The sequence below is a fragment of the Taudactylus pleione genome, unplaced genomic scaffold, assembly GCF_031769625.1.
Source record: "Taudactylus pleione unplaced genomic scaffold, aTauple2 ptg000054l, whole genome shotgun sequence".
In the NCBI taxonomy this organism is placed as follows: Eukaryota; Metazoa; Chordata; class Amphibia; order Anura; family Myobatrachidae; genus Taudactylus; species Taudactylus pleione.
This window is the reverse complement of record NW_028284456.1, coordinates 2,602,289-2,624,315: the sequence shown is the minus strand read 5'-3', so window position 1 is coordinate 2,624,315 and position 22,027 is coordinate 2,602,289. Positions and strand designations below refer to the sequence as shown.

Below are 22,027 nucleotides of genomic sequence, written 5' to 3'. Positions count from 1 at the left end.
GTGTGCGCAGTAGCCGCACGTGCATCAACAAAGTAGTGCCAAGCGTGCGCCTGTGTCATAAGTAAAGGGCCGGTTGGCTTGACCGTTAAAGGGTGCTGTAACCCCCAAAGTACACTCCAGTCCAAACCAAAAAAAAAATTATTTTCCGTGTTTGTGAATTGTGTGAGCAGTAGCCGCACGTGCATCAATAAAGTAGTGCCAAGCGTGCGCCTGTGTCATACGTAAAGGGCCGGCTGGCTTTACCATTAAAGGGTGCTGTAACCCCCAAAGTACACTCCAGTCCAAACCAAAAAAAAAATTATTTTCTGTGTTTGTGAATTGTGTGCGCAGTAGCCACACGTGCATCAACAAAGTAGTGCCAAGCGTGCGCCTGTGTCATAAGTAAAGGGCCGGCTGGCTTGACCGTTAAAGGGTGCTGTAACCCCCAAAGTACACTCCAGTCCAAACCAAAAAAAAAAATATTTTCTGTGTTTGTGAATTGTGTGCGCAGTAGCCGCACGTGCATCAACAAAGTAGTGCCAAGCGTGCGCCTGTGTCATAAGTAAAGGGCCGGCTGGCTTGACTGTTAAAGGGTGCTGTAACCCCCAAAGTACACTCCAGTCCAAACCAAAAAAAAAATTATTTTCTGTGTTTGTGAATTGTGTGTGCAGTAGCCGCACGTGCATCAACAAAGTAGTGCCAAGCGTGCGCCTGTGTCATAAGTAAAGGGCCGGCTGGCTTGACTGTTAAAGGGTGCTGTAACCCCCAAAGTACACTCCAGTCCAAACCAAAAAAAAAATTATTTTCTGTGTTTGTGAATTGTGTGCGCAGTAGCCGCACGTGCATCAACAAAGTAGTGCCAAGCGTGCGCCTGTGTCATAAGTAAAGGGCCGGCTGGCTTGACCGTTAAAGGGTGCTGTAACCCCCAAAGTACACTCCAGTCCAAACCAAAAAAAAAATTATTTTCTGTGTTTGTGAATTGTGTGCGCAGTAGCCGCACGTGCATCAACAAAGTAGTGCCAAGCGTGCACCTGTGTCATAAGTAAAGGGCCGGCTGGCTTGACCATTAAAGGGTGCTGTAGCCCCCAAAGTACACTCCAATCCAAACCAAAAAAAAAATTATTTTCTGTGTTTGTGAACTGTGTGCGCAGTAGCCGCACGTGCATCAACAAAGTAGTGCCAAGCGTGCGCCTGTGTCATAAGTAAAGGGCCGGCTGGCTTGACCGTTAAAGGGTGCTGTAACCCCCAAAGTACACTCCAAACCAAAAAAATATATATTTTCTGTGTTTGTGACTTGTGTGCACTGTGGCTGCACGTGCATCAACAAAGGAGCAGCGCCAAGCGTGCGCCTGTGTCCCATAAGTAAAGAGCCGGCTGGCTCATTTCTTAAAGGGTGGTGTAACCCACAAAGTGCACTACTCTCCAGCAAAAATAAAAAAATATTTTCTGTGTTTGTGTGCGCTTTAGCCGCACGTATATATCAATATAACATAAATGGAGGACCAAACTTTCTCTGATAAAAATAAAATAGGGAAAGATCAAGAACCACTTCCTCCTAGTGCTATTGCTGCTGCTGGGAGTTGTTCATCATCCCAGAGAGGAAGTAGGAACATCACTACTTTTACTAAACAATTGACCCTCCAACAGTCCCTAGCGATGAGGATGAAGTACGACAGCAGTCATCCTGAAGCAAAACGTATAACTGAGGCCTTGACTGCTATGTTGGTGTTAGACGTGCGTCCGGTATCCGCTATTAGTGCAGTGGGATTTAGACAATTGATGGAGGTAGTGTGTCCCCGGTTCCAAATCCCGTCTAGATTCCACCTGCATCCTCAAAGCAGCAGCGACATGCATGCGTCTGTCTGTTAAAGGGTGGTGACACCCTCAAAGTGTGCTACACAAACAATAAAAATATTGTTCTTTTTTTTTCGGTCTTTGTGAAATGTGTGGGCTGTAGCCGCACCTGCATCCTTAAAGCAGCAGCGACAAGCGTGTGTCTGTCTGTTAAAGGGTGGTGACACCCTCAAAGTGTGCTACACAAACAATAAAAATATTGTTCTTTTTTTTTCTGTCTTTGTGAATTGTGTGGGCTGTAGCCGCACTTGCATCCTCAAAGCAGCAGCGACAAGCGTGCGTCTGTCTGTTAAAGGATTACATCGGTGACAGCATCCAAGTAGGCATGTCAGACAGTCCGTACCTGTACGGGCAGGAAAAAGAAGCAATTTGGAGGTCCCTGTACAAACTGGCTCTATTTTACCTGAGTTGCCCCCCTCCAGTGTGTACTCCGAAAGAGTGTTTAGTGCAGCCGGGAACCTTGTCAGCGAAAGGCGTAGGAGGTTGCTTCCACAAAATGTGGAGAAGATGATGTTCATAAAATGAATTATCAACTCTTCCAGGGAGACCAGCCTCCAGAACGTACAGAGGGACCTGTGGTTCCAGCGGGGACGAATTAATACTCTGTGAGGATGAGGATGTACACACTGAAGAGGGTGAGGAATCGGTGGATGAGGAGGATGAGGATGACATCTTGCCTCCGTAGAGCCAGTTTGTGCAGGGACAGATTAATTGCCAGCTTGTTTTGTGGGGGCCCAAACGAACCAATCATTTCAGCCACAGTTGTGTGGCAGACCCTGGCGCTGAAATGATTGGTTTGTTAAAGTGTGCATGTCCTGTTTATACAACATAAGGATGGGTGGGAGGGCCCAAGGACAATTCCATCTTGCACCTCTTTTTTTTCTTTGCATTATGTACAGTTTGGGGCCTAGTTTTTCAAACTGTCATCCTGTCTGCCACTGCAGTTTCACGCCTAGATGGGTCATGTGTTTGTGCCGCCCACTCGTGTCGCTTAGCATAGTCATCCAGCTACCTCGGTGCAACCTTTTGGACATAAAAACACTATTGTGAGGTGTGAGGTGTTCAGAATAGACTGGAAATGAGTGGAAATTAAGGTTATTGAGGTTATTAATAGCATAGGAGCAGAAAAACCTACAAATTCTGTGATTTTAGCTGTTTTTATGCTTTTTTTCAAAAAAATACAGATCCAAAACCCAAAACCCAGAACCCAAAACACGGAAGGGTGGTTTTGGCAAAACCAATCCAGATCCAAAACACGAAGAATGATCCAGATCCAAAACCAAAACACGAAAAGTGGCCGGTGCACACCCCTAATTTTTAGCAGAATTTATGGAAAACAGAACTCATTGTCTACAATAATTGAGGAATACGCTTGTAAAAAAGCCTGACTTGGGTGGATTTGTGAGGTGACTTGGGTGGATTAAGAGTAGAGGGGCATATTTTGGCAGTTTTCTTGCTTTGAAACTGTAGATGTATGCTGTGTTGCTTTATTGTGGATGGCAAAAGTTGCATCACTGCCATCCACTTGTTATTCAGGAAATGCCACTGCAGCCCTTGCTCAGCATAACTGCAGCTACTGAAGACACACTTCTGAAACTCTCCAGAGTACTGTTGTGAATTGTACACAGACCACTTTACACAAATGTTGTTAAATTCAAAGAATGGCATTAAAGTGTGTAATATGCATGCTACATACTGTACGGAAGGGAAGGGAGATATATAAGTCATATGAGCAAGCTGTAATTATGAAAGAAGTATTAGGGAGATATTTAAGCTACTTTTATATGAACAATAAGCAAATGATCCTTAAAAGTCAAAAGCATTGACTCAATGAGTTACCATATAAATGACATTACCCAGAACTGTTTTCTGCTAAGTAGTATTGTTTATTATTATTATTATTATTATTATTATTATTATTATTACTACTACTACTATTATTATTAATACTATTATTACTACTACTATTATTATTATTATTATTATTATATGACATTAAAATATTGACTCATATTGTATTAATGGAAAGGGTACTTGGTTGCCATAAAATCAGATGTTACAAGTACATTTTAATGTTTCATCCTTTGTTTGCTTCCACAACACGACAATGTAATGGTGCATACACACGGGACGACCGTCAGCAATAAAGATATCGCTGAACGATCTCCTGGGTGTGCTGGATGATCGATATCGATCATCCAGCATACCACCAACCCACCAATGACGGCCAGCGACCAGAAATCAACAATTGCGGGTCCCTATATTAACCTGGTCGATATCGACCAGGTTGGCCTGCTTGCATGGTCGATGGACGATATCTTTATGGTGGGTTGGAGGCACCGAAAATTGCACGATATGAATGATAATGAGATAATCATTATCGTTCATTTCGTGCATTGTAATCGTACCATGTGAACACACCTTTAGAGACCTTGCAAGATTTAAGTTTCACAACCATAGCAGAATTCATATTTGTGTCCAATTAAAATGTGTACTTATAAGTATGTACTATGTGTTTGTTTTTTACTTGCATTTGTTTTTTCTAAATATGTTTTTATACTTTTGGGGATAAAAAGTGGATTATATTATTCAAGATAGTAACCTGTACTAAAAGTATCAAAACTTTCAAAATAATTTGACTGCTCTTTTTCCAAAATACAACTCCATAGCCATACTGTATATAAGTATGGCAGCTGTTCAGCTGTGACTCACTTCATAGCTGTCTAATAACCTTCTCAATTTGACATCTTCTAACATCCATCCAACAAGTCTGGAGAATCTGTGCTCTGTAGTTCCAATTTGGGGAAAATGTGACAAGTTTCATTTTTTTAAAACCGCACACGTTATTATTTTTCATCAGTGGATTATTACCTGCCATCTATTTTACTAGCATTATATTTTCAAGGCAGCAGTGGCATTACAAGAGCACAGCTGAGAGTCTCACTGCTTAAGCTCTTCATTCATTGTGACAGCTATTAAGAGTCTGGGACACAAGCTACAGTACTGTTGGAAGAAGAGCAACAGGGCATTGACAGATTTTTTTAAAATAAATTGCAATAAGGAACACTAGGTCAGTATAACTGCATATCACTGGTTTTACATGTTACATACTAAACTGACAGTACCAGTTTGATGCTCATTAAATTATCTTTTTGCTTTATTACTAACATACACTTATTATGTATGTCTAGCCTTATGTTATTCATTTTATTTTATTTCCAGTATAAACCAGTTACACAATGAATAATTCAAAATGCATTTGTTTACTGCACAAGTCCTGATTTGGAAAAAGGCCACTTAAACTGATCCTTTCATTTCAGCAGTGAAGTTTTAGCTACAGTTGTAAGCCAGGAGATATACTTTTAAAAAGATTATTTGTTACCTGTCCCCAATGCTGAACATTCCCCTGTAACACTTCATAAAACCACAATTTATAGTGATAATGCAAAAGCAGACTTAACAGATTTTTGACTTGTAGTAAGAATATAAGTGTGACAACTGTGTAAAGGAGCGCTTGATAATAGAGATTATGTTTGTGGGTCTAAATTATGTGCAGCGCGATCCCTGTGGGAAAAAGGGGTTAGTAGTATTTAGTGTTTATAAAACTCTTTTGCACAATTAGGCAGTTTATGAATGCATGTGCTGTGGGTTCCAAGATTGCCAGTTGTAAGGCTGTCACAGGATGGTTGCAGGTGGGTCTAACTAACTATCCCTGTATCTGCCTACCTTCCGTGCTGATCTTCACCGCCGCTGGCTGGTCCCCTCTGTGCTTGCTTGTTTTGTCCACTGGTGCATGCGATATGAAGCGCTGCTCCAGTGTGGGATAAAATTGTCTTTGTAATCTTGCTTCCAACGAGTTTCCGGCGCTTCAGCCCTTTATCAAGGATGACTTAAGTTGACTAAAATCTCTATTTATAGAGAAAACTTTAGTGAAAAAACGGAAGCCAGAATTGCACTCCCATTTAAAAAAGCGGCTACCATATGTTAGTGCTTTCATGGTGCCGAATGAAGTATAAATGATATCGTGCTTCTATCTATAAAATGGTTAAAAAGTTATAGTGAGCTACTGTATGTGATATATAATGACTTGTGAATTTTGTCTAAAACTGTAAAAAGATATAGAGATGAATGCTTTTTTATAATCAATATATCTATATTAAGACCATTTGGTTGTAGGGTATGCATAGCGAAGATCCATTCTGTTTCTTTTTTATGAGCAATTGGGAAAGATCTCCTCTCCAATTTCTTGGAATTTTTAAAATTCCTATAAAACTAAGCTGTAAAGGATTTTTATTATGTTGTTCACATAAGTGTTTAGATACACTATGAGATTGCAGTCCTTTTTTATATTAAATATATGCTCAGCAAATTCAGTTTTTTGTTTGTCATATGTATTGGAAACCATATCCGCATTCTAACAAATTTTTGAGTCCCTCTGTTTCACATGTTATTTTTTGTTTTATTTTATTATTCTCTCTTCACTGTGTTTGATTTAAACATTGTAACCGGTTGTGTTGAGGCTTTCTTTGTAGTGCGGCATGCGAGGCAATTAAGATAAAAAAATATCTGGCTTTTTCTGTACTTTTGTGTTGGTGACCTTCTGCTTGGATGAAACTTTGTACAAGGTCTTGTCTGAAGTTCTTAGCTCTTTTATATATAATGCGTGGTTTGTCCTGAATGAAAGGTTTTAGTTGATTTTCCAATTGTAAGATATTCCAGTGCTTTTTGAGTATGGTGTTGGCTATTATATTTGGTGATGAATGCTGTGTGGTATTGTTTCTGTATAGGTTTTTGTTTATACTGTAACATTTCTTTTCTATCCATCCGGGCTATCCTTTCTATTTCTGTTTCTAGTTCTGTTTCTTCATATCCTCTTTGTACAAATTTTCTTTTCATATTTTCACTTTGTTGTAGAAAAGTTTCTTGTTGTGTGCAATTTTGTTTTATCCTCCTAAATTGTCCTCCTGGGATGTTTTGTATCCAGTTTTTATTGTGATTTCTATATTTTAGAAGCATGTTATTTCCACTAACTTCCTTCGTGTGGTTTCTGGTATGGATTGTGTTATCAGTTATAAAAATTTCCAGGTCCAAGTAGATCACCATTTCCCTTCTTGATGTTGAAGTGAATTCTAGTCCAAAATAATTTTTCATATAATCCAGAAAAATCTCCATAGTATGTTCTGACCCATGCCATACAAAGAATAAATCATCTATGTAGCGTTTCCAACAAACAATGTTGTTGGCATGAGGGTTATTGTTCCATATCTTTTCTTCTTCCCACCTAGCCACGAATAAATTTGCATAACTGGGTGTGAAAGAACTACCCATCGCTGTCTCCTTAACTTGGTTGTAGAAGGATCCCTGGTTCCAAAAATAACTGCGATGCAGAATATATTCAATACAACTCATACTAAAATGAATTTGAGCATTCGGTAGAGATGTTTGGTGTGACAGGAAATTTCTTGTCGCTTCACAGCCAATGTCATGTGATATGCAGGAATAAAGAAAGCGAACATCACTTGTGCCCAGTACAAATTCATATTTCCATGTTATGTTTTCAAAATTCTGGAGGATATTTATAGTGTCCTTCAAATAACTTATTTGCTGTTGAACTATCTCTGGTAGGTAAAAGTCTATGTATTTGGATAAGTTAAAACTTAGTGAGCCAATACCAGAAACAATTAGGCGACCAGGGGGGTTTATGGGATTCTTGTGTAATTTTGGGAGTAGATAGAAGGTGGAGATTTTTGGATGTTTGGTATATAGGAACTGAAATTCTTTTTCTGACAAAATTCCTATTTCTAATCCCTCTTCCAATAGGTCTTTTAGTTCTTTTTGATACTGGGTGGTGGGATCTCCGGGTAATAATTTGTAAGTTTCTTTATCTGACAGAAGATTAATAATTTCTGCTTCGTATGCACTTTTATCCAAAATCACTAGTCCTCCCCCTTTGTCTGCAGGCTTCAGGAAGATTGTGTTATCTTTCTTTAATTCTTGCAATGCCTGTTTTTCACTTTTTGTTAAGTTGTATTTCTTTCCTTCTTTTCCAGTGATGAGTCTAATATCGTTTTGTACTAGTTTCTGAAAGTCTCTATTTGGGGACCTTTCACATGTGATGGAAAAAATGTGGACGTGGGTTTAAAACTGCTGTGTATGAAGGAATTCTCTGCTGGAACATTTGTGTTTTCTATATTAGAAAATAATTTTTTTATACATAATTTTCTCACAAATTTGTGCGTGTCAATGAAGAGGTCAAATTGTTGTACATTTGAGTGCGGAGAAAATGTTAAACTTTTCTGTAGTAGAGCAATTTGATGTTCTGTCAATGTCTTGCTAGTAGGTTAAAAATTCCTTCTTGTTTAAGGTCAATTGTGGGTTTCATTGTCTTTTTGTTGTGTTTATTCTTACCACCTCTGACATCCCTTCTCCTGGTGAAAAAACTATTCTTTTCTTTTTCTGTTGTTTCTAGGGGGTGTTTTCTTGTTTTGGGGGGTTTTCTTTTCTTAAGAGATGTTCTTAAAAAACTTCATCACTATCTTGTTCACTTTCTTCATCGTTTGAATAAGCCTGTTTCCCTTGTCTTTGTGTAGTTTGTGATTTTTCAGATAACTCCTTTGCTTCTATGTTTTTCATTAATGTGTGATATTCTGCTTGTTCCTCATTTATAGCTGTTGCGCTTCTTAAATTGAGTGAGTTTCTAATTAATTGTTGAGGAGCATTGTCTCAGTATTGAAAATTTCTGGGATTGTAAGGTTGATAATTCTTCTGTTGTGCTGGATTTGGAGGGCATTTTTTAACTAATGGCTCTTTATATGGACAGTGGTGTTTTTGCTCTTGTTTTTTATGGGATTACTGATATACATATCCTTCTGTTTTTTTATTATAAGTGGTAGTTGTTTGTTTCCATGTATTATTTTTTTTTGTTCTTTCTTTCTGAAGAAAATATTATCCAACAAAAACAAAGAAATTTTCACAGAGGCTATATGGAAAACAAGGACATAGCAAAAGATGAGAGAAGAAAAACAGGAAACATCATTCCAAGAAAGAAAGATAAAACAAAAAAATAATACATGGAAACAAACAACTACCACTTACAATAAAAAAACACAAAGATATCAGTAATCCCATAAAAAACAAGAGCAAAAAAACCACTATCCATATAAAGAGCCATTCATTAAAAAATTTCCTCCAAAACCAGCACAGCAAAAGAATTATCAACCTTACAATCCCAGAAATTTACTAAGAAAAAGGGGAGATTCCGTAAAAAAATAAAATCAACTAGATATTAATTATTATTGACCAACCATTACACATCACTAAATATACCACATTAAATAGTGTTGGTGATGCTCCCCCAGCTTAGATTCGGATAGAGCAGCAAGTAAGAAAAAAAGTAAGGCTATTTGTTGGGGCACACCTACTGTAGATGAAAATTAATAAACATTGAATTAAAATATAACTTTTATTAAATATGTATAAAATAAGAGGTATCTATAAACAAAAGATTTTATTTCAAGATTAAATATAAAATAACCTTTTGATGTTGAAATCAAACACCCATAGATATATAGCGAAAATGCTTAGACAATTTCTGCATTCCACTGGACACACTTTGGTATCAGTTAGTCTATATTGGTGAAATATTCTGTAGTTATTACCATAGATATTGGTATGCTAGCTACACCATGTGCCGTCCTATAGTATACATCAGTCAGTGCAGGTTTAACCTACAGCACCTGGTGTTCCTAGGTGGTCTCCCATACAAGTACTGACCATGCCTTTTGCTGTATCGCTTCCAAGATCAGACAAGTTGGGCATATTAAGTAAAGTATGGCTGTAGGTTGTAATATTACCACCGCAGATATTTGAAGATTGCCCTTTGCATATGGTCTAAGCATAGGTATATAAATGTAGGACTATCACCTTCAGAGAAGTCCAAATAATTAAAAAGCAGATTTCCTAGGAAGACCAGGTGCTGTAGGTTAAACCTGTACTGATTGATGTATACTATAGGACAGCACATGGTGTAGCTAGCATACCAATATCTATAGTAATAACTACAGAATATTTCACCAATATAGACTTACTGATACCCATTCCAAAGTGTGTCCAGTGGAATGCAGAAATTGTCTAAACATTTTCGCCATATATCTATGGGTGTTTGATTTCAACATCAAAAGGTTATTTTATATTTTGATCTTGATATAAAATCTTTTGTGTATAGATACCTCTTTTTTATACATATTTAATAAAAGTTAGATTTTAATTTAATGTTTATGAATTTTCATCTAAGTGTGCCCCAACAAATTGCCTTACTTTTGTCTTACATGCTGCTCAATCCCAGAAGTTTCCAATACAGAATCAATACTCCTCAAAAATTATTTTGAAACTCATTCAATTTAGGAAGAGCAACAGCTATAAACGAGTAACAAGCAGAATATCAAACATTAATGAAAAACATAGAAGTAAAGGAGTTATCTGAAAAATCACAAACTACAAAACGACAAGGGAAACGTCCTTATTCAACCGATGAAGAAAGTGAACAAGATAATGATGAAGATTTTTTAGAACATCTCTTAAGAAAAGAAAAACCCACAAAACAAGAAAACACCCCCCAGAAACAACAGAAAAAAATAATAGTTTTTTCACCAGGAGAAGGGATGTCAGAGGTGGTAAGAATAAACACAACAAAAAGACAATGAAACCCACAATTGACCTTAAACAAGAAGGAATTTTTAAGCTGAGTAGCAAGACATTGACAGAACATCAAATTTCACTACTACAGAAAGGTTTGAAATTTTCTCCGCGCTCGAATGTACAACAATTTGACCTCTTCATTGACAAGAACAAATGTGTGAGAAAATTATGTATAAAAAAATGATTTTCTAATATAGAAAACACAAATGTTCCAGCAGAGAATTCCTTCATATATAGCAGTTTTAAACTCACGTCCACATTTTTTCCATCACATGTGAAAGGTCCTCACATAGAAACCTTTCAGAAACTAGTAAAAAGAAAGATATTAGACTCATCACTGGAAAAGAAGGAAAGAAATACAACTTAACAAAAAGTGAAAAACAGGCATTGCAAGAATTAAAGATTGATAGCAGAATTGTCCTAAAGCCCGCAAACAAAGGGGGAGAACTAGTGATTTTGGATAAAAGTGCATGTGAAGCAGAAATTATGAATCTTCTGTCAGATAAAGAAACTTACAAAAATATTACCTGGAGGTCCCACCACCCAGTATCAAAAAGAACTAAAAGACCTATAGGAAGAGGGATTCGAAATAGGAATTTGGTCAGAAAAAGAATTTCAGTTCCTATATACCAAACATCCAAAAATCCCCACCTTCTATCAACTACCAAAATTACATAAAAATCCCACAAATTTCCCTGGTCACCCATTTGTTTACGGTATTGGCTCACTAAGTTCTAACTTATCCAAATACATAGACTTTTACCTACTGTAGATAGTTCAACAGCAAAGAAATTATTTTAAGGACACTATAAATATCCTCCAAAATTTTGAAAACATAACATGGCAAGATGAATTTATACTGTGCACAAGTGATGTTCGCTCTCTTTATACCTGCATATCACATGACATTGGCTGGGAAGCGACAAGATATTTCCTGTCACACCAAACATCTTTACCCAATGCTCAAATTAATTTTAGTATGAGTTGTATTGAATATATTCTGTATCGCAATTATTTTTAGAACCAGGGATCCTTCTACAAACAAGTTAAGGGGACAGCGATGGGTAGTTCTTTCACTCCAAGTTATGCTAATTTATTTTGTGGCTAGGTGGGAAGAAGAAAAGATATGGAACAATAACCCTCACGCCAACAATATTGTTTGTTGGAAACGCTACATAGATGATTTATTCTTTGTATGGCATGGGTCAGAACATACTATGGAGATTTTTCTGGATTATATGAAAAATAATGATTTTGGACTAGAATTCACTTCAACATCAAGAAGGGAAATGGTGATCTACTTGGACCTGGAGATTTTTATAACTGATAACATAATCCATACCAGAAACCACACGAAGGAAGTTATTGGAAATAACATGCTTCTAAAAAATAGTAATCACCATAAAAACTGGATATTAAACATCCCAAGAGGACAATTTAAGAGGATAAAATTAAATTGCACACAACAAGAAACTTTTCTACAACAAAGTGAAAATGAAAAGAAAATTTGTACAAAGAGGATATGAAGAAACAGAACTAGAAACAGAAATAGAAAGGATAGCCTGGATGGATAGATAAGAAATGATACAGTATAAACAAAAACCTATACAGAAAGAATACCACATAAACAAAAACCTATACAGAAAGAATACCACACAACATTCATCACCAAATATAATAGCCAACACCATTTATTCGAATCAACACTGAAAAAGCACTGGCATATCTTACAAAAAAAGCACTGAAAATGCACTGGATAATCAACTAAAATCTTTCATTCAGGACACACCACGCATTATATATAAAAGAGCTAAGAACTTCAGACAAGACCTTGTACAAAGTTTAATCCAAACAGAAGATCACCATCACAAAAGTACAGAAAAAGACATATATTTTTATTGTCTGAATTGCCTCGCATGCCGCACTACAAAGAAAGGCTCAACACAACTGGTTACAATGTTTAAATCAAACACAACAAAGAGAATATTATAAAATAAAACAAAAAATAACATTTGAAACAGAGGGACTCATATATTTGTTGGAATGCGGATGTGGTTTCCAATACATAGGTCAAACAAAGAGGAAACTAAAAACTAGAATTGCGGAACATATATTTAATATCAAAAAAGGACTGCAATCTCATAGTGCATTTAAACGCTTCTGTGAACAACATAATAAAAATTCTTTAGAGCTTAATTATTTAGGGATTCAAAAAATTCCAAGAAATTGGAGAGGAGATCTTTCCCAATTGCTCATAAAAAAAGAAACAGAATGGATCTTCGCTATACATACCCTACAACCAAATGGTCTTATTTTAGATATAGAGATTAATGCCTTTTTATAATCAATATATCTTTTTTAATTTTTTAGACAAAATTTACAAGTCATTATATCTCACATAGCTCACTATAACTTTTTAACCATTTTATAGATAGAAGCGCAATATCATTTATTCTTCATTAGGCAACATGAAAGCACTAACACATGGTAGCCGCTTTTTCAACTGGGAGTGCAATTCTGGCTTCCGTTTATTCAATAAAGTTTTCTCTATAAATAGAGATTTTATTCAACTTAAATCATCCTTGATAAAGGGCTGAAGCGCCGGAAACTCATTGGAAGCAAGATTACAAAGACAATTTTATCCCACACTGGAGCAGCGCTTCATATCGCATGCACCAGCGGACAAAACAAGCAAGCACAGAGGGGACCAGCCAGCGGCGGTGAAGATCAGCACGGAAGGTAGGCAGATACAGGGATTGTTAGTTAGACCCACCTGCAACCATCCTGTGACAGCCTTACAACTGGCAATCTTGGAACCCACAGCACATGCATTCATAAACTGCCTAATTGTGCAAAAGAGTTTTATAAACACTAAATACTACTAACCCCTTTTTCCCACAGGGATCGTGCTGAACATAATTTGGACCCACAAACATAATCTCTATTATCAAGCGCTCCTTTACACAGTTGTCACATTGTTATTTCTACTAAGTGAGCTGCTCTTATTGATATATTTTATTTCAGTAGCGCGGCATTGCAATTTTCAAGAATGTAAGTGTATCATACTTCTTTTTTATAGGGCCAAATGTAATAGGGTGTCTGTTTTGGGAACAGTACAAACTCGCACTTTCTCATACTTTAAAAAGTGTGAGTTTGTCCCGCAACTCGCAAATGTAATAGCCTGCGAACTTTTCAGCTCGAGGCTACTGGATATGCGATTTTAGGCGAGTTTCAAAACTGTAAACTGACACATTTTAATGCGAGTAGCATTAAAAGGTGCGAGTTATACAGAAGCCATCACAGATCAGTGAGATCCATGATGGCTTGTGTGTGTGTTTAAAAAAAAAAAAAAAGACTGTATATTAAGAACCAGCACAGGGCTTTGCTAAGCCTGCTCTGGTTGTGGAGAAACAGGGCACAAAATGAGTAGGGGTCCCCTGTAATCTCCATAACCAGCACTGGACTCTTTCTAACTAGGGGAGGGTAATGCCACAGCCAGGGAAAACCTTTCACCGGGTTCCCCGGCCAAAGCATTACTCTTGACTGCTAGTCAGCCTAATAAAGGGGTCCCCCTCTCCAGGGCACCCCAGGCTTTGGCTGATTGGCTGGCGGCTCCTGCAATGACTGGGCACACGTGGGCCCCAGTCATTCGCGTGGAGGAAAGGTATGTGTAAACACATACCTTTCCTCCTGTCCGGCATGGTTTCAGATATTTTCGGTTTGTTTTTTTAACCCCCTGGATGCCTACTCGGAACAAAGAGAACCCGATCTACGCATAGGAGAGGTGAGTATGATTTTTTTATGATAGGTAGCCCTATGAAATTCTACTGGACAAGTGGACATGTCATCAGGGATACTAGGTGAGTATGTGTGATAGTGAGTGTGAGTTTAAGTACAAAGTGGGATGGGTTAGGTTTAAGCACTAACGGGGAGGGTTAGGCTGCGGGGTGGGGAGGGTTAGGGTCAGGCTACAAGAAAGGAGGGTTAGTGGGGGAAGAGGGGAGGGTAAGTATACTAACCCGACCCCTGTAGCGATCGCAACCATCGGGATGCCGCTGTCAGTATTCTGACAGTAGGCATACCGACAGCTGGCATACCCATTCCATTTAAATAGTAGCAAAATATTGTAAGTGTGGTGGTGTATAGTCACCATACTTCTCTCTTCATGAAAGTAGGTAGGATGGAATATACATTTTCCAAATACGCCCTGCACTCCAGCACAACTGCTAGTAGGAGCGAGGGGTTAAATCAAATAGGGAATAGGCCACTAGGTTGCCCTAAGGCCTATTTCACACTTGCCGGTTTTCGCGAGCCGGGCAAAAAACAGGTAGAAGCCGGCCTTTTTTTTTTCAGGCACTCAGTGCCTTTCACATGGAACGGCTTTGAGAAGTTTTTAATGTGGTTTTTTTTCACTTCTTTTACTGGGCTTGCACAGCAGCAGCAGCAGTACAAGCCGGCCGGTGTGTGTGTAAGGAAACATTGTTTCCTATATTCCACTATCTTGCTTCGACAGCACGGACACGGCATGGCAGCCGTCCTGCTTAATGGATACGTGCCCATGCCGTGTGAAAGAACCTACCTGTTTCCATTAAATTTAACACCCGGACGTTTTTTTGCCGGACTGGGAAAACTGGCATGTGTGAAATAGGCCTAAAGCTAACAGCTCTTTTAAACAAACTTTTTAATGAGACAATTTATTTGGCTTATGATCTAAAATACCTTATGTTGTCATTTAAATTTCAGTATCAGAAACAGACAAATCTCAGGTGCACAACTCCAAATTATTGATAGTATATAAATGCAATAAAATTTTGCAATCAATAGAGGTTTTTAGCATAATCATGGCCAAGGTTATGGGCCTACCCACCATATCCAGGTAACCTCTGTAGGGTAGGTCCCTAACATACTAGGGTTCAAATCCAGAGCGCAGGACCCACCCAAACTGACCCAGCTAAACTGCCCCAGGGCACCACCATAGTATATTGACGTTGAGAGGGATTGTATAGTCACAGATGTAATACTTAAAATTTAGCAACAATATTGATAATACTTAACAGATATATAAATTATAGTGCAAAAAAAATTTGGCGTCTAATTTCAGATTAGCAGCAATGTTTGCAGGGTCGGACTGGCCCACAGGGTAACAAGGGAAATCCCTGGTGGGCCCCACTGCCTGCTGTCCCCACACCTCCTTTAGGGTTCAGGATCCAGACTGTTGGGTGACGACATTCCTTAAGCATGGGCCCCTACCACTGCATTCGCCCGGTGGGCCCTCTATGCCCTAGTCCAACTCTGAATGTTTATCAAATTTGCTGGTCTGGGAGGAAATCTGGTGAGGAAAAAATGTGATTACTGTTTGCAAATCATTTTATCAAAGAAAATTAACTAAAACATTTTTGATCCAACCTACTGTACAGTTTTGGGACTGTTGGTGGGTTTTAAAACTGTTCCAATACTGCATTTATCTTGCCCTCTATTCATAAAGCTCTTCTAAGAATGAATATGTATTTATTTAAATTTATCACCTACTCCACTGTCTTCCAAAACCATCTGCATGTATTCTAGGAAGCATCAGTGCAACCTGGAATACATCTGAAGTAAAGCCTGTCCTGGTTTTTAGTATATATGTTAAACCAGAGGTTTCCAAACTTGCTCCTCAAGGCACCCTAAAGGTCCAGGTTTTAAGGATTTCCATAATTGAACAGAGGTGAATTAATTAGTACCCCAATCATTTTGATTTAACCATCTGACGGTGTAATGGTTAGCATTACTGTCTCACAGCACTGAGGTCTTGGGTTAGATTCCCACTATGGCCCTAACTGTGCGGTGTTTGTATATTCTCCCTGTGCTTGCGTGGGTTTCCTCCAGGTACTCCGTTTTCCTCCTACACTCCAAAATTATACTGGTAGGTTAATTGTCTCCCAACAAAAATTAACCCTAGTGTGTAAGTATGTGTGTGTATCATACATGCCTACTCTCTCGGGATGGCCGGGAGTCTCCCGAATATCGGGTTGCGCTCACGCCCCCCTGAAAAAGTAGGCAAATCTCCCGGACAACGTCACCCCCTGCAACTCCCCCGCATCACCCCATACCCCCCCCTGCAGCGGAGCTGGTAGGTGACGTGATTAGCGCATCATTGCATCATCGCGGCCCCGCCCCTTGCTTCACAATGCCATTAAGCTCGGCATTGTGAAGAGGGAGCGGGGCTGCAATCACGCGGTCATGCCCTGGCCCTCAATACGGCATCATCATTCGGCCATGCCCCCAGCTGTACACAGACATTCAGCTCCCTTCCGGAAGCAGGGAGCTGAATGTCGGCAAGTATGGTGTACACGTGGTAGGGAATATAGAGTGTAAGCTCCACTGAGGCAGGGACTGATGTGAATGGACAAATATTCCCTGTAAAGCACTGCGGAATATGTGTGCGCTATATAATAAGTTGTAATAAATAATAAATAAATCTGTACTTTGCCATGGATATCCTTAAAACACGGACTGTTAGGGTGCCTTGAGGACCGTGTTTGGGAACAATCACATTGAATTACAATAAAGATAATGTTCTGCTGCTACTGTATAAAGGTTTCATTTTGTACTTCAGCACCCCATGACTCACAGAGGTGATGTGATATTTAAGTGATCTGTGTATAACGATCTGTGTGTATCAGGTGTAGGATGTTGGTGAAATCTGTGACACTTATTGGCATATTTACAGTTATAACGTAGCATTACAACTGTGTTGGGATCCCGACGCCAGTATTGTCATACTTACTTTAGATATAGTGAGTGTCAGCCTGCTCTCCTGAACTCATCAGTTTGTGATATCAGTGTAACATGTGTATAGTGATCAGTGTGTATCATGTACTTGACATCAGAGTGACCTGTGTATAGTTATTAATGTGTGATATCAGTGTGTATCTGATATCAGTGTGTTTAGTGATCATTGTGTAATGTAGATGTGACCTGTGTACAGGGCCGTCTCTACCTATAGGCTACATGGGCAGTTGCCCAAGGGCCCCATGATTCCAAGGGCCCGTGGCTGATAGCACCCTTACTGCCCATCGCATAGCTGCCACCGCTGATAGTCCTGCATGGGGAGGAGGCAGAGGCGGGCACCGGCTCAGGGGGGAAACTAGTGGCGGTGCAGCCGGTGCATTGCACCGGGGCCCGCTGTGGTGCAGGGGCCCATAGCCGCCGCTGCACCCCCGCTAGTGTCCCCAGGCCCCAAGTGTAGGGCAGACCGCTGTGAGAGCGGTCTGCCCTACACAGTTTACAAACACACAGCTGCCAGCGGTGCCTGTGTGTTTGTTATAGCAGCCAGTGAGAGTCAGACAGACTCTCATTGGCTGCTGTGTCGTCCACAGAGGGAGCCGACTGGAGCTCACTCATGAGCTCCGCCTTCTGGCTCCTCCCGCCAGATGTCTCTCCCATACCATAGTGCAGAGCGAGAGCGGGCCTGGAGGAGTGGAGAGCGGTGGTCGTCAGCAGGAACGGGGATCAGGTAAGTTATTTGTTTTTGTGTGTGTAAAGGAGCACGGGGACTCGCAGAGCATAGGGGGGGTGCTACTGGAGGCACTATATAGGGGGGGCACTTCTGGGGGCACTGTATGGGGATGGTGGCCACTACTGGGGGCATTGTATAGAAGGCTCTACTAGGGGCACTGAATGGGGGGGTGCTACTGGGGCACTGTATGGGGAGGGTGGCCGCTACTTGGGGCACTGTATGGGGGGGACTACTACTGGGGGCACTGCATAAGGGGGATTACTACTGGGGGCAATGCATAAGGGGGACTACTACTGGGGCCACTGCATAGGGGGGACTACTACTGGGGGCAATGAATAGAGGGATTACTACTGGAGCCACTGCATAGGGGGGCTACTACTGTATATGGGGGACTTCTACTGGGGTAAAGCATAGGGGGATTACTACTGGGGCCACTGCATAGGGGGGACTACTACTGGGGCCACTGCATAGGGAGGACCACAACTGGGGCAATGCATAGGGGAACTTCTACTGGGGCACTGCATAGGGGGGACTACTACTGGGGGCACTGCATAGGGATGACCACTTCTGGGGGTACCGTATAAGGGACTTGTGTTTTTTTCCTGTAAATGACTTCTGTTTTTCTGCCGATAGCCAACACCCCCCCCCCCCGGCACAGCCTCCACGATAGCATCCCATCCCTGGCAGAGGATTGTTTAATAGGCGCCCCCGTGCATTGCTTTTCCAAGGGGCCTGCACTGCTGTTAAGACAGCCCTGCCTGTGTTTAGTAATGGTAAATATTTACTTTGTACTAGAATTGTTCTGCTACCTCTTTAATAGTTAACACCTCTAGTGTCTCTCTCAGCTAGAGAAATCTATGTACAGACTACCCAAAGCGACTAGATAGTGCTGCTGCTAATCATCATTATCATTGCATAGCTTTGCATCAGCCTTTCACTACCTGCCAGAGCTACGTCTCCTAAGAGGCCTATGTTGCATCTCCAGAGGGTGTGCTAAACTCTAAATCAGGGACTCCATTCTAATCAGCCCAAAGTAGTACACATAGTAATAGGGGACCTGAATTTCACGTCACATTTGAACCTTATTCTTCATTATTTATTTAGCTGAGTGGTTGGTACTTCTAATCTCTCTCCACCTTATCTCTCTCCGAGATTTGATAAATCTCCACCTAAGTATGTACTGTAAAAATGTTCTTGTACATTTTACACTGTAGTGTGTACTGTAACTTGCCATCATTTACAATGTTAATATAACTTCAAATATAGTATTGTTTTTCAGTGTACAGACATTTAACAGCAAAATAGAGAAATGCGTTAGATTTTAATATCCCTTTCTTTCCATTTTAGATATGTGCAAGTTCAGAGAAGGAGCACAACGGTTTTCTCAAAGTGATGAGTGGGAAGAAAAAAGGCTTTGTACCTATCAATGTTTTGGAGAACATCTGACTTGAGGATATGAATGTTACTATTTATCAATCTTTCTGAGGATGTGGGTCTGCATCATATGGTATCTTGTGACCAAGAGGAGTCACTATGGAATGGATACACAGGAGTCAGAGAAATGAAACAGAAGACTTCTGGGACTGTTATTAGTATTGAAAAGAGATAATAATCAACTAATTATTTAAGCATAAATGATTTTGAATCTTCCCAAGATGGAAAAAGAAAATGCTGCAGTAGTGATAATAAAGTTTAGTAATGAAGGTATAGCCTCTCTTTATGTCTTAAAAACTGTTCAACTCAGTGTTTGCATTTTAAAGGACAGGCTTCAAGGAGCAGCGTAATAGTAATACCATTGCCTTTACTGGGGCGAACCTTGTTCGAAGCTCACCTCTTTTTTGTAATATTGAAAAGAATCAATTTACCTCCCTCTACCCACGCTGTAAGTACAGTAGACTGTAAGCTCTATGGGGCAGAAACTGTGCCTGCAATCATTTCTTGTATAGTGCTGTGTAACACATGATTCAATTATATATTTTAAAATAGCATAGAAACATTAATGTTAAGCACAGGTCTTATATTATCTGTATCACTGTTTCTTTTTTCTATACCATTTACTATTCAGAAATGTACTTTGTGTGCAGAGTTATTAATTTATTAGAAAACTTTTTATGTACACCAAAATGATGGAATAAATTGACAACTTTTTTCAATGGTAATGTGACAGTTTTGCATATACCATGTGAATGTGAAAGATTTTCAAATGTACTTTATATTCCAGATTTTTCTATAATCTTCTTATAAGTCATGTAATGTTATATTTAAGTTATTTTTTGTTTGATAAAAACAATCTATATCCTGTTCCATACATATTACATACATATTACAATTGCATATATTCTTTTCATGCTAAAATTAATTCTGTTACTGCAAATAGTTATATTGCGTGCACATAACTTATACTTGAGCCATATGACAGAACCAGCCATGACATAATTTTACTAACCATGGCTCATTATGATCAACTAGCACACCTAATCAATCAAATTAGTTTAATTAGATTATCTACTTTATGATATATATCATATATATATCTATATATATATATCTATATATCTATATATATATATATATATATAAATATTATATAATTTGCTTAGTCCCTTTGTCCAGAACTCTCTTTGAATTTGAATATCTCAAAGACTAATAAAGGTATTAATGTGTTTATTTTGCGACGGATTTCAATCAGCAATAAATTACAATAAAACTGTATAAAATTTGTTGAGAAAAAAAAAATCGACAAAACCCATAATAATTGCTTTGGTATATATACAGTAGCTAACCTTAAACTGTCAAGAAAACTACCAGAACACAGAGCCGGCACAGTGACCTGGGGGAAGCGGGATAGGGGTGACCGCCGCCGGCTGCTCTTCTCACGCACTACTGGTGGGCTGTGCTCTCACATGGACCGCACCCTAGCCATGTGCGGACACTGTTTACTGTCCCCTGATTGGCCGCCTGGCTGCATTACGTAGCTATTACATAATGAGGGGGGCGCTCTTCCCTCACCTACTTTCTCCAACACATCGATTCTAGGCTCGCAACTCCCAGCCTATCAGTGCCGTGTTTGCGCCTCAAAAGCAACATCTCTTTTCTCTGCTTTCCAAGAGAGCTGCTGGCAGCCACTGATTCGCACGAGGCTGGGAGCCGGTGCGGTGGAGTAACAGTGTATTATCATTTGCATCTATAGGGTCACGGCTTGCAAATACCCCCAGGAAATGGTCCATTTTGCATCAGAGTCCATGGCCAAATATATCATCGCACATGCAAATTGGCGAACTGTTACAATAAAAAAATACCCCAAAACCAGAAAAGGACATGGCTTAGCTGGTTATGTTTCACACACATCTTTTATTACCCGATTCTGTCGTATTAACATATGGTCTAGCCATTATCTAGCGAAGCGTTTTCTGTACGTATGTTCTGGGTTCAAATTGGCCAGACCCACCGCAAAGCCTGCAATTTACATAATTATATGGAGAAAACTCAAAGACAAAGGGGAGAGGGCCCTGCTCATGAGAACTTACCATGTATTGGGAGTATGGATGGAAATGAAGAGGGAGACTGCATAATATCATATATTTCAATAAAATAGGTATAAAGGTGTTCACAAAAAAACAACTTTTATCTTTGAATAATACTTCCACTACAGATAAGTAAAATAAAATTGTCTCATTTCTGAATCATTGTAGTCATCCATATGAATGGTACAAGTTTGGTTATATTGTTAATGCACTGTGGGCCTAATTCAGCAAGGAATGCACGTTAGCAGACGCACACACCCAGCTGCTGCGAGGATATACTAATCAATGCCTGCACACGGAGACAGCAGTATAAGATGTAGATGCCCAGCCCTGTATTAAGCCGCCCATCTCCCTTTACTCAAAGCCTGATGAGTACGCAAGATAGCGTAAACATCGGTAACATCGAGAACAATCGACCACATCTACATAATAGTGGTTGGCCAGACCTCGCGCAGGACCCTGGCAACTTCCT

General features: G+C 39.6%; 1 protein-coding gene across 1 annotated transcript in view; it reads left to right on the top strand.

Annotated features, from left to right (window-relative positions):
- STAC (SH3 and cysteine rich domain) overlaps positions 1 to 20,190 on the top strand; it is a 325,716-nt gene extending 305,526 nt beyond the window's left edge. Inside the window, exon 11 of the mRNA XM_088464407.1 lies at positions 19,379 to 20,190. Within this exon, the coding sequence (XP_088320533.1) occupies positions 19,379 to 19,477 (99 nt within the window). The 3' untranslated portion in view covers positions 19,478 to 20,190. The remainder of the gene's footprint in view (positions 1 to 19,378) is intronic.
- The last annotated feature ends 1,837 nt before the right edge of the window (positions 20,191 to 22,027 follow it).